At 42.9% G+C, this 12836-nt stretch overlaps 1 protein-coding gene across 5 annotated transcripts in view; it reads right to left on the minus strand.

Annotated features, from left to right (window-relative positions):
- Positions 1-3100: 3100 nt before the first annotated feature.
- Positions 3101-12836, minus strand: part of cabin1 (calcineurin binding protein 1) — an 82281-nt gene continuing 72545 nt past the window's right edge. For 3 of the 5 annotated variants that reach the window (XM_072914287.1, XM_061985839.2, XM_061985838.2), the window contains 2 exons: positions 9402-9604; positions 3605-4992 (listed from right to left, as the gene is read on the minus strand). In XM_072914287.1, the coding sequence (XP_072770388.1) occupies positions 4849-4992; positions 9402-9604 (347 nt within the window). In that variant the 3' untranslated portion in view covers positions 3605-4848. Of the gene's footprint in view, positions 3344-3604; positions 4993-9401; positions 9605-12836 lie in introns of those variants that run through there. The other 2 variants (XM_072914286.1, XM_072914285.1) reach the window with 2 other exon arrangements.

Raw genomic sequence — 12836 nt, forward strand, 5'->3', positions numbered from 1 at the left:
ATCAATGTGTGCCATCTTGTTCCAGACCACAGCAAACACTGTCCAGCTTGCCAGAGATTGTAATACATCTATTAAAAGAAGACTTCCTTTAACTTGGACACACACATCTATACCTTTAACTTGGACACACACATCTATACCTTTAACTTGGACACACACATCTATACCTTTAACTTGGACACACACATCTATACCTTTAACTTGGACACACACATCTATACCTTTAACTTGGACACACACATCTATACCTTTAACTTGGACACACACATCTATACCTTCATTTCCAGGAGTTATCTGAGTAGCCTCTGATGTATTCCAGTGAGTGTTTGCTATGATATGTTTGGATGTCAGCATGGGTGAAGGAGTAGACCACCCTGTGGACCAATGAGGGGCTCAAAGGGTTTGTTGTCCACCACCAGGGTGTGAAGTCTGCCACACCAGGGAAGTCATTAGTCTTCATTAGCAACTTCCAGGACTTTCTTATGAAGTGGTGTCAACTTGTCATTTGCTCCTTTGCTGTGAGCTTTGTTTTCTTATTGGGGGGGGGGGGGGGGGGGGCACACCAAATGTGAGATGGAACATCAGTGACACCTGAGAGGTGGGAGGAGCATCAGTGACACCTGAGAGGTGGGAGGAGCATCAGTGACACCCGAGAGGTGGGAGGAGCATCAGTGACACCTGAGAGGTGGGAGGAGCATCAGTGACACCTGAGAGGTGGGAGGGACATCAGTGACACCTGAGAGGTGGGAGGAGCATCAGTGACACCTGAGAGGTGGGAGGAGCATCAGTGACACCTGAGAGGTGGGAGGAGCATCAGTGACACCTGAGAGGTGGGAGGAGCATCAGTGACACCCGAGAGGTGGGAGGAGCATCAGTGACACCTGAGAGGTGGGAGGAGCATCAGTGACACCTGAGAGGTGGGAGGGACATCAGTGACACCTGAGAGGTGGGAGGAGCATCAGTGACACCTGAGAGGTGGGAGGAGCATCAGTGACACCTGAGAGGTGGGAGGAGCATCAGTGACACCTGAGAGGTGGGAGGAGCATCAGTGACACCTGAGAGGTGGGAGGGACATCAGTGACACCTGAGAGGTGGGAGGAGCATCAGTGACACCTGAGAGGTGGGAGGGACATCAGTGACACCTGAGAGGTGGGAGGAGCATCAGTGACACCTGAGAGGTGGGAGGAGCATCAGAGGCCAAAGTTGCTGAGCAGACTCGGGGAAGTGTATAGAAATAGTCAGATCAGGTGACATAATTTGACTTAGACCCTATACCTAGTCTTAGACCATAGTCCTTAGACTCAGACCATAGAATTAGACCCTAGACTATAGGCATAGGTATAGACCATAGACTTAGACATAGTCTTAGACCTTAGACTTAGTCCATAGGCATAGACCTAGACGTAGACCATTGACCCAGACTTAGATCGTAAACGTAAACCATAGTCTTAGACATAGACCATAGACTTAGACCTGAGACATAGACTTAGACCATAGTCCTAGTCAGACCTTAGACTTAGACCATTGACCTAGCTTAGACCTAGACCTAAGACTTATACCATAGGCATAGACCATAGACCTTAGACAGTCTTAGACCTAGACCTAAGACTTTAGACTTAGACCATAGGCATAGACCTTAGACAGTCTTAGACTTAGACCATAGACCTAGTCTTAGACCGTAGACTTAGTCCTTAGACCAAATACCTTAAGACAGACTTAGACCATATACCTTAGACTATAGACCCAGACTTAGACTTAAATCCTAGACCTTAGACAAAGACCTAGACTTAGGCCATAGACTTAGACCTTAGACATAGACCCAGACCCTAGACTTAGACCTAAGACCTTAGACATAGTATTAGACCTTATTATTAGACATAGACTCCTCACGGATTAGCCGTGTCATATGTCAAGCTGTCCGCCATCTTGTGGCAGTCATTTTTAAGACTTTAGCAGCAATAGCATCTATGTTGTAGAACTTATATAGTACTTTGTGTTGTATAAGAGAGAGAGAGAGAGAGAGAGAGAGAGAGAGAGAGAGAGAGAGAGAGAGAGAGAGAGAGAGAGAGAGAGAGAGAGAGAGAGAGAGAGAGAGAGAGAGAGAGAGAGAGCTTTAAATAATAAAATAAAACATTTCCTCTCCATGGTTGCTACTACGAGTACTCATGTTGTCCTGATAAACATATTTGGCTGTTTAGAAAGTCACTTTGAAAATGACCAATGTCCATCCATCCATCCATCCATTTTTCTACCGCTAATTCCCTTCGGGGTCGCGGGGGGTGCTGGAGCCTATCTCAGCTGCATTCGAGCGGAAGGCGGTGTACACCCTGGACAAGTCACCACTTCATCACAGGGCCAACACAGATAGACAACATTCACACACTAGGGACCATTTAGTGTTGTCAATCAACCTATCCCCAGGTGCATGTCTTTGGAGGTGGGAGGGGCCTATCCCCAGGTGCATGTCTTTGAAGGTGGGAGGGGCCTATCCCCAGGTGCATGTCTTTGGAGGTGGGAGGGGCCTATCCCCAGGTGCATGATTTTGGAGGTGGGAGGAAGCCGGAGTACCCGAAGGGAACCCACACAGTCATGGGGAGAACATGCAAACTCCACACAGAAATATCCTGAGTGCAGGATTGAACCCAGGACCTTCGTATTGTGAGGCAGACACACTATCCCCTCTACCACCGTGCTGACCAATGTATGATCCTGTAACTACTTGGTATCACATCCATACCTAAATGTGTGGTATCATCCAAAACTAATGTCAAGTATGAAAGAAGAGAAGAATAAGTGATTATTACATTTGAACAGAAGTGTAGATAGAACATGTTAAAACAGAAAATAAGCAGATATTAACAGTAAATGAACAAGTAGATTAATAATCCCTTTTTACAGTTTGTCCCTCATAATGTTGACAAAATAATAGGTGTATAAATGACACAATATGTTACTGCATAGACTAATTAGGAGTCTTTGTTTGTTTACTTACTACTAAAAGACAAGTTGTCTATTTTATTTAAGGACTAAATGACAATAATAAACATATGTTTCATGTACACTAACATTTTTTGTTCAAATAAAGCCAATAACTAAAAAATTTTTGGTCCCCTTTATTTAAAAAACTATGGAAATACATTTTGATACTGGCAGCAAAATATTGGTATGGGGACAACACTAACCCCGGTCAAGAAGACAGAAGGTTCCAGATGTTGCCGTGCACCAAGGTGAGTCCGACCGTATTCAAGCAGAACTTGTGCACAAGCTTAGGCTCTTTTCCAACACAAGAAGAGATGTTCCACGGCCCTAGAGCTAGCTTCTGCTGCCTAGGATCACATCTGTGCTGCTTGATTGTGAGAGAATCATATTTAGCATTGACATTGTTGTGCTAATGTTCACATCCATGTTAGCTTTCAGAGGAAGTCCACACATAGACATCAGGACTTCTTCCACCAATGACTTTAATACTGCAGAATGGAAGATTGACTTGTTTGTACATGGGAAATGTTACAAGACTAGAAAAAAATACAACAGGAAGCACTTTGACATGCGGTAAGATGTCATTTATCTCATTTGATGGATGGATTATTCAGGAGGATGTCTCTCTCACACACACACACACACACACACACACACACACACACACACACACACACACACACACACACACACACACACACACACACACACACACACACACACACACACACACACACACACACACACACACACACACACACACACACACACACACACACACACACACACACACACACACACACACACACACACACACACACACACACACCCCAGCATGCACGGTGGTGTCACTGGCGCTCACTCTCCCGCACGGCCTTGAACACACCACCAATATGAAGATGACATATTTGGTTGACGTCCATCGTGACATTGAAGCCAGGCAAAGAGCAAAAGTCACCTCAGTAGAAAATCATCTTCACATCTCATCTTAACCTTGGAAGGAATTCTTTTGTTTTTCTCCAAATATATTTTCACCTTTTAAGAAACAAAGATAGCTTTTGATAGAAAACAATCAGTAAAAAAAACACATTCTGCCGTCTTCCACTGAGTGACAATGCTTTCTGTACATTTGGAGAGAATGCATCTGGATTATAGTCAATTTAGGAAATATGCTCCTGAGCTGCTCACACACTAACACATTCACTCACTCACTCACTCACTCACTCACTCACTCACTCACTCACTCAGTCAGTCACTCAGTCACTCAGTCACTCACTCACTCACTCACTCACTCACTCACTCACTCACTCACTCACTCGGACCATTAAAGCCAATTTGGATGGTGATATGTACAAAAGTCTGGTAGTCTTTCAACATCATTCACACCAGTGCTGGTGATGGCTGCCATCTTGGTGAGAAGCTCACAGCTACAGAGAAAAGGCCGGAATAAAGTCAGGCAAAAAGAGCAGGGAGTACAAAACAAGCACACTTGAGCGCTGACTGACTCAAATGTTGAGTGTAAACATTTCTCATGTGCTACTGGTTCACTGCTTCACATGCAGCTGGGGGTAAAGGAGGATGCATAAACAGGTGAGGATAAGCAGGTGAGGATATGCATAAACAGGTGAGGGTAAACAGGTGAAGATATGCATAAACAGGTAAGGATAAAGAATAAAGAGGTGAGGATAAAGAGGTGAGGATATGCATGAGTGGCACATTCCAGACATGCTATGGTGCAGCAGTCCCACCACAAGGCGGTGACATGGCAGCCAATCACAAAGTGTCAGAAAGTAGTCTGTGTTAAACAGCAGCAAACGATTAAGCTGCAGAGTTTGATGGCCACGCCCCCAAGTCACCTGCCGTCAGAAGTCAAATGTCCATGTAATCGTCCTCTTCGTCAGACTCGCTCTCCAGAGACGACTCCTGGCTGGACGTCTCCTGCACGTCCAACGACGGCTGGCTCAGAGAATCCTTCTTGACCGTGGCAGCGGACTGAGACGACAAGATCACCTTCTGTGTGACCAGCACAGTAGCAGTTAACTACCTCATTATCCTTTTCAACAACCTATTCACATCTTATTATTATTGACATGTTTATCCTGTTCAACAGCCTGTTTACATCTTCTTATTATTGACATGTTATTATTATTGACATGTTTATCCTGTTCAACAACCTGTTTACATTAAGGCTGAAACGACGCGTCGACGTAGTCGATGTCATCGGTTACGTAAATATGTCGACGCCGTTTTTGTGCGTCGGCGCATCGCATATTTACGTCACACTACTGTCATGGCGGAGCGCAAAGCAGACGATGCGAGCGAGGGGAAAAAAGCACGCCAAAAGTCGTCAAAAGTGTGGGAGTATTTCAATAAACGGCCTAATAATGTTGTTGTATGCACACTGTGTCGAGCGGAAATGGCCTATCATAGCAGCACAACGGCTATGAACGAACATTTGAAAAGAAAACCCCCGACAGCGTTCTTGCCATCACCATCAACAAGTCAATCGTCCGCGTGCGTATACGTTGTCATCATTACACAAAAACATGAATGTGTCATTTGTATCTGCGTTGTAAATTCATAAACTAAAGCACCGTTTGCTCTGAGAGGCGCGTTTGGCGTGCCTGTTCAGTGTTTACAAAGACGCGCTCCTCTTTAACGCTGTGGAGAGGCGGCGGCGGCGAGCGAGCGGCGAGGCGGGGCGCGCCGGGAGCGACGCCGCAAGAGACAGGGGACGACGAGCGAGCGAGGAAGAGGAGCTGAAAAGCGAGGAAAGAAAGAGAAAAGAGTTGGAAGAGAAAAGACTTTGTGTAAAATTAAAAGATTGTAAACCTGGCAAAGCCGTCTGGCGTTCAGTCTGTCGGTCCTGAAAGAACCCCACGGCACAAGACGTGTCACAAACGCTAACGTTAATTAGTTGTGCAAATACCTTTTACAACATTAACAGTTACATATACTATGTACAAACCAACAATTAACTTTCACTTTAATCATACTATCATTGTTGTGTTATTAAGCAAAATAAGCAATACTTTTACTTTTGTTGAAATGTTTACACTGTACACTTTTTTGTATTGGATGTTTAGCTTTATTTTTGCACATTTTAGCAAATAAGCAATACTTTTACTTTTGTTGAAATGTTTACACTTGTTACAGAATATTTCCGTTTTGCACTTTTTTGTATTGGATGTTTATCTTTATTTTTGCACATTTTAAAGCAAAATAAGCAATACTTTTACTTTTTAAATGCTTATACTATTCCAGAATATTAAGATTTGCACTGGATGTTTACTTTTATATTTGCACATTAAAAAGCAAATAAGCTACTTTTAATTTTGTTAAATGTTAAAAGTTTTAAATGTTTACATTGTTACAGAATATTTTGTCATGTTGTTGTCAACGTTGACTGAGTGGCCATACTTTTTTTTTTGTAAATAAAAGCCATGCCTTTTGAAAAAACTGGCCTACATTTATTTTTTCCTCTTCATTTTAAATAAAAAAAATAATCGGTAAAAGGAAAAATAATCTATAGATTAATCGAAAAAATAATCTATAGATTAACTGATTAATCGAAAAAATAATCTATAGATTAATCGATAGAAAAATAATCGTTAGCTGCAGCCCTAGTTGACATGTTCTTATTATTGACATGTTTACATCTGGAGGACACTCATTGGAGTTTAGAGTACGAGAGCGACACGCACACTCAAGACTTGCACTTATGTTGGTGGCTTTTAATATTATTGATGTACATCATGCATAGTTTGGTGGCATTTAAAATGATAGTGAATCTGAGTGCGTAACTTTCTTTCAATAAAATGACAACTTTCTGATATTATTGGCATAAAAATGTGATATCGGTATATCAGTATCAGTATCAGTTTTTAAACCAATATATGACATAGGCTCATAATGTGCAACTCGAGCCTTCTTTGGATATATATGGATGATTATGATTATGATTATTGATATACATTGATGATTATGATTATTGATATACTTTGATGATTATGATTATTGATATACATTGATGATTTTGATTTTGATTATTTATATACATTGATGATTATGATTATGATTATTGATATATATTAATGATTATGATTATAATTATTGATATATATATTGATGATTATGATTATTGATATATATTGATGATTATGATTATTGATATACATTGATGATTATGATTATAATTATTGATATATATATTGATTATGATTATTGATATATATTGATGATTATGGCAAAAAGTTAATGAAAACCTCAAAATTAAAATCTCCAAAAATTGTGTTTCCAAAAAGTGTAAGCTAAGATCATTACAATTGTATTAAATCAAGACTTGGCATATTTTACTATCACAAAATGAGTTAATATCACATATTACTTTCACATTTGAATTTTAATTACTGACATGAATTCACTTTTGCACAAAATTCTAATGTTTGACTTTTACCTGATTTATTACTTTTCAATATTACTTTCTGGCAGAGAGCAGCCGTGGTAGTCCTGGTGGTGTGTTTATGGTAGTCCTGGTGGTGTGTTTAAGGTAGTCCAGGTGGTGTGTTTATGGTAGTCCTGGTGGTGTTTTTATGGTAGTCCTGGTGGTGTGTTTATGGTAGTCCTGGTGGTGTGTTTATGGTAGTCCTGGTGGTGTGTTTAAGGTAGTCCAGGTGGTGTGTTTATGGTAGTCCTGGTGGTGTGTTTATGGTAGTCCTGGTGGTGTGTTTATGGTAGTCCTGGTGGTGTGTTTATGGTAGTCCTGGTGGTGTGTTTAAGGTAGTCCTGGTGGTGTGTTTATGGTAGTCCTGGTGGTGTGTTTATGGTAGTCCTGGTGGTGTATTTATGGTAGTCCTGGTGGTGTGTTTATGGTAGTCCTGGTGGTGTGTTTATGGTAGTCCTGGTGGTGTGTTTATGGTAGTCCTGGTGGTGTGTTTATGGTAGTCCTGGTGGTGTGTTTAAGGTAGTCCTGGTGGTGTGTTTATGGTAGTCCTGGTGGTGTGTTTATGGTAGTCCTGATGGTGTGTTTATGGTAGTCCTGGTGGTGTGTTAAAGGTAGTCCTGGTGGTGTGTTTATGGTAGTCCTGGTGGTGTGTTTATGGTAGTCCTGGTGGTGTGTTTATGGTAGTCCTGGTGGTGTGTTTATGGTAGTCCTGGCGGTGTGTTTATGGTAGTCCTGGTGGTGTGTTTATGGCAGTCCTGGTGGTGTGTTTATGGTAGTCCTGGTGGTGTGTTTAAGGTAGTCCTGGTGGTGTGTTTATGGTAGTCCTGGTGGTGTGTTTATGGTAGTCCTGGTGGTGTGTTTATGGTAGTCCTGGTGGTGTGTTTAAGGTAGTCCTGGTGGTGTGTTTATGGTAGTCCTGGTGGTGTGTTTATGGTAGTCCTGGTGGTGTGTTTATGGTAGTCCTGGTGGTGTGTTTATGGTAGTCCTGGTGGAGTGTTTATGGTAGTCCTGGTGGTGTGTTTATGGTAGTCCTGGTGGAGTGTTTATGGTAGTCCTGGTGGTGTGTTTATGGTAGTCCTGGTGGTGTGTTTATGGTAGTCCTGGTGGTGTGTTTATGGTAGTCCTGGTGGTGTGTTTATGGTAGTCCTGGTGGTGTGTTTATGGTAATCCTGGTGGTGTGTTTATGGTAGTCCTGGTGGTGTGTTTATGGCAGGGATGTTCCCATCAACATTTTTTCCTTCTGAATTTGTTTTCCTTAGATCCAATCCGGTTTTCAGTCCCAATCTAACATTTGTAGATTACACAACTGAAAATGTTTCATAGAAAGTAACTAAACACAAAAACACATTTTTTTTAAAGCTTATTTGATCAAATTTAGAATGAGCCAGTATTGTTGTGAATTAGATGATGTATTAAATGTGTAGCATCGAATGCTACATTTTTTTACAAAATAAAGTGGCTAGTGAACAATAACAAAACAAAAGCAAAAACTATTATTGGTTCCCATTTAAATCGCTTGGATTTTGCCCTCAAAGCTTTTCTCCTTTTCACACTAAAACAAGCCCAAAATGTTGTAATTAGAAGAAGAAAAAGAACAAATATTGATGTAAATGACTTTAGTATCGTTTACATACTGATACTATACTAGGTATCAATAGTATCGACATCTGGATCAATCACCACCCCTTTACATTGACACTTTAGCGCTTCGCTTCTTGTGGCGTCCTGCTCAGTGTGTGTGTGTGTGTGTGTGTGTGTGTGTGTGTGTGTGTGTGTGTGTGTGTGTGTGTGTGTGTGTGTGTGTGTGCATGGAAGAAAGATGATTTTCCAGCATGCTGGTGATGATTAGTATCTTTGTTTTTCTGCAGATGTTGAAGTCACATGTGCATCTTTTTAACTGCTATCTTTATCTTCTGATTTCCTGTTTGGGCAAGCAGAGAATGATGCAAAGGAGCTTGAGGGACTTTGGCAACGCTACCTTGAGTTTTTGTTTGGTTTCCTCTGAGATGCTTCCTTTGGGAGAAAGCAGTGTGGGTGTGGGCGGAGTCACTGTGATCTCTGGGGGGAACTTGGTGAGAGTGGCGGGGATGAAGAGCTTTGGCATGTTGGGTGGGACTCTGGAGCGCACGCGGTTGGGGTCTGGAAGCTTTGACTGATCTCCGCTGGCATATTGATGCTGGTCTGCAGACAAAACACACAGCAGATTTGTCATCATTGCATGCTGCATGATACAAACTGACAACTCTCCACTTCTGATAAAGATGCAGCCATCATCAGGCACCTCATCCTTCAATAGAGAAAAACAATCCCGCCAGACTTCAGATTAGAATGAAATTGCTCTGCTTTTTCTTTGGCTTTTAGCTTTTTGTGTGCGCAGCCACAAATGTGTGTGATTGTGTAATGACGATCCCTGAAAAAACAACAACTTCCATCCACAATGAGGACCGCGGCTAAAATAAAGTAGGGGGACGGCGTGGCGAAGTTGGTAGAGTGGCCGTGCCAGCAATCGGAGGGTTGCTGGTTACTGGGGTTCAATCCCCACCTTCTACCATCCTAGTCACGTCCGTTGTGTCCTTGAGCAAGACACTTCACCCTTGCTCCTGATGGCTGCTGGTTAGCACCTTGCATGGCAGCTCCCGCCATCAGTGTGTGAATGTGTGTGTGAATGGGTAAATGTGGAAGTAGTGTCAAAGCGCTTTGAGTACCTTGAAGGTAGAAAAGCGCTATACAAGTACAACCCATTTATTTATCATTTATTTATCAATCAATCAATCTTTATTTATATAGCCCTAAATCACAAGTGTCTCAAAGGGCTGCACAAGCCACAACGACATCCTCGGTACAAAGCCCACATACGGGCAAGGAAAAACTCACCCCAGTGGGACGTCGATGTGAATGACTATGAGAAACCTTGGAGAGGACCGCATATGTGGGTAACCCCCCCCCTCTAGGGGGGGGGTTACCCACATACGTTCAAAATGAATTCCCTGACTTCATCTGCATTTATACAAGATTATGCTGATAATAACCGTATTTTCCGCACTATAAGCCGCACCTAAAAACCACAAATTTTCACAAAAGCTGACAGTGCGGCTTATAACCCGGTGCGCCTTATATATGGATTAATATAAATATTTATTTTCATAAAGGTTCGGTCTCGCAACTACGGTAAACAGCCGCCATCTTTTTTCCCCGTAGAAGAGGAAGCGCTTCTTCTTCTACGGTAAGCAACCACCCGCCCCCGTAGAAGAGGAAGCGCTTCTTCTTCTACGGTAAGCAACCACCCGCCCCCGTAGAAGAAGAAGCGCGCGGGTATTACGTTTCATTTCATTTGTGTGTTAACATCTGTAAAGACCACAAAATGGCTCCTACTAAGCGACACGCGTATAACGCAGAATTTAAACTTAAGGCAATATTTAACCAAAGAACTCCAACCGCTCGATATTGGTGTCAACAGGGCATTTAAAGCACGACTGCGAACGGCGTGGGAACAATGGATGACCGAAGGCGAACACACCTTCACTAAGACAGGGAGACAGCGCCGGACGACATACGTCAACATCTGCCAGTGGATCGTAAATGCCTGGGCGGATATTTCGGTCACAACTGTGGTCCGAGCTTTCCGGAAGGCAGGATTCACAGAACTGCGACGAGACGGAGCCGGCCATTTTGGATCCCGTATTCGCCCAACTTTTTAATTCGGACACCGAAGGAGAAGAATTCGAGGGATTTATGAATGAAGAATAACTTCAGAAAGTGAGCGTTATGTTTATTTTGTGTGTTGTGAAATTAACGTTCGAGCAACATTAAGTTATTGATGCTTATTGATTGCACATTTGCACATTACCGTACATTTTGGGAGTGAACAGAGTTGTTAGAACGCTGGTTTTTAATATATTATTAAAGTTTGACTGATCTATCTGACTGTTTTTTTGACATTCCCTTTAGCGCAGTTAGATGCGGCTTATAACACGGGGCGGCTTATAGGTGGACAAAGTTTTGAAATATGCCGTTCATTGAAGGCGCGGCTTATAACCCAGGGCGCCTTATGGTGCGGAAAATACGGTAATCACATGCGTTAAGTTCAAGTTAAAGTAGCAATGATAGTCACACACACACTAGGTGTGGTGAAATTATTCTCTGCATTTGACCCATCACCCTTGTTCACCCCCTGGGAGGTGAGGGGAGCAGTGAGCAGCAGCGGTGGCCACGCTCGGGAATCATTTTTGGTGATTTAACCCCCAATTCCAAGCCTTGATGCTGAGTGCCAAGCAGGGAGGTAATGGCTCCCATTTTTATAGTCTTTGGTATGACTCGGCCGGGGTTTGAACTCACAACCTACCCATCTCAGGGCAGACACTCTAACCACTAGACCACTGAGCAGGTTTTGCCCTTAATATTTGAACTTTCAGTTCCTTTTTTGCTGCCTCGATCAGGCTTCTCCTTGACCAAATGCTACTTTCTTCCACTTAAGACTGGATTTAACTGGTTTGGACATCCAAGGTTGATTATTAGGATCAATTCTAGTAGTCTTGGTAGGGATGATCACGTTCTGGCAGAAGGAAATATAAGAGCAGGTGACATCAATGTCCTTACAAGAGTCTGAGAAGACATCCCACAAGCCTGCAGACAAGCAGTGGAATCCTCAAACCATAATTCAACTTCTTTGCTCTGGATTTTTTCTTTCTTTAATACTGTTTTATATGTTGGGAGGATCTGCAGGGGGATGGATTTATATGCACCTTTTACTGTTCATAACAAAGATCTAAAGACTTGTTGGACAGGTTACATATTGATAAAAACCAGACACTTGATTAAAATCACCCAGTATAAAATGAGGTGCTTAAGGTGAGAGAGACTGCATGTTCGTACTAAGTCCACTATAGTATTTGTGGCTGTGGTAGGGTTTGCTTTAGGGTGAATGTAAAAATATTTGTGGAAACACACGGGGTAAATAAAATGGAGGAAGTGACAGCGTCAGACGTTCCACAGTCTTTCTCTGGCAGGAGCGCTTGTTGACGTAGATGCACACCGCGGGATTTCCCGGTCTCTAGTGCGTCACGATCCAAGCGAAATGGACTGGCAAATCCATCAATGGTCACGTCGTTGTCCGAGTCGTCCACGGTAAGCCACGTCTCCATAAATGCCAAAACACAGCAGTGTCTGTAGTCCTGGAGGAAGCCAGCGTTTCCTTGAAGCTCATCAACTTTATTTCGCAAGGACTGGATGGTGTACCCTGCCTTCCTCCCGTGTGCAGCTGGGATAGGCTCCAGCACCCCCCGCAAAAGGGACAAGCGGTAGACAGATGGATGGATAACCAGGGAGGGCGAGGGGAGGCTGGTTGTATGCCGTTTCCTCATTCTCAGTTTGACACCTCCTCTTTTCCCACCTTTCCTTCTCTTAACTCCTCAAA

This window comes from Nerophis lumbriciformis, linkage group LG12 (assembly GCF_033978685.3).
Source record: "Nerophis lumbriciformis linkage group LG12, RoL_Nlum_v2.1, whole genome shotgun sequence".
Taxonomy (NCBI): Eukaryota; Metazoa; Chordata; class Actinopteri; order Syngnathiformes; family Syngnathidae; genus Nerophis; species Nerophis lumbriciformis.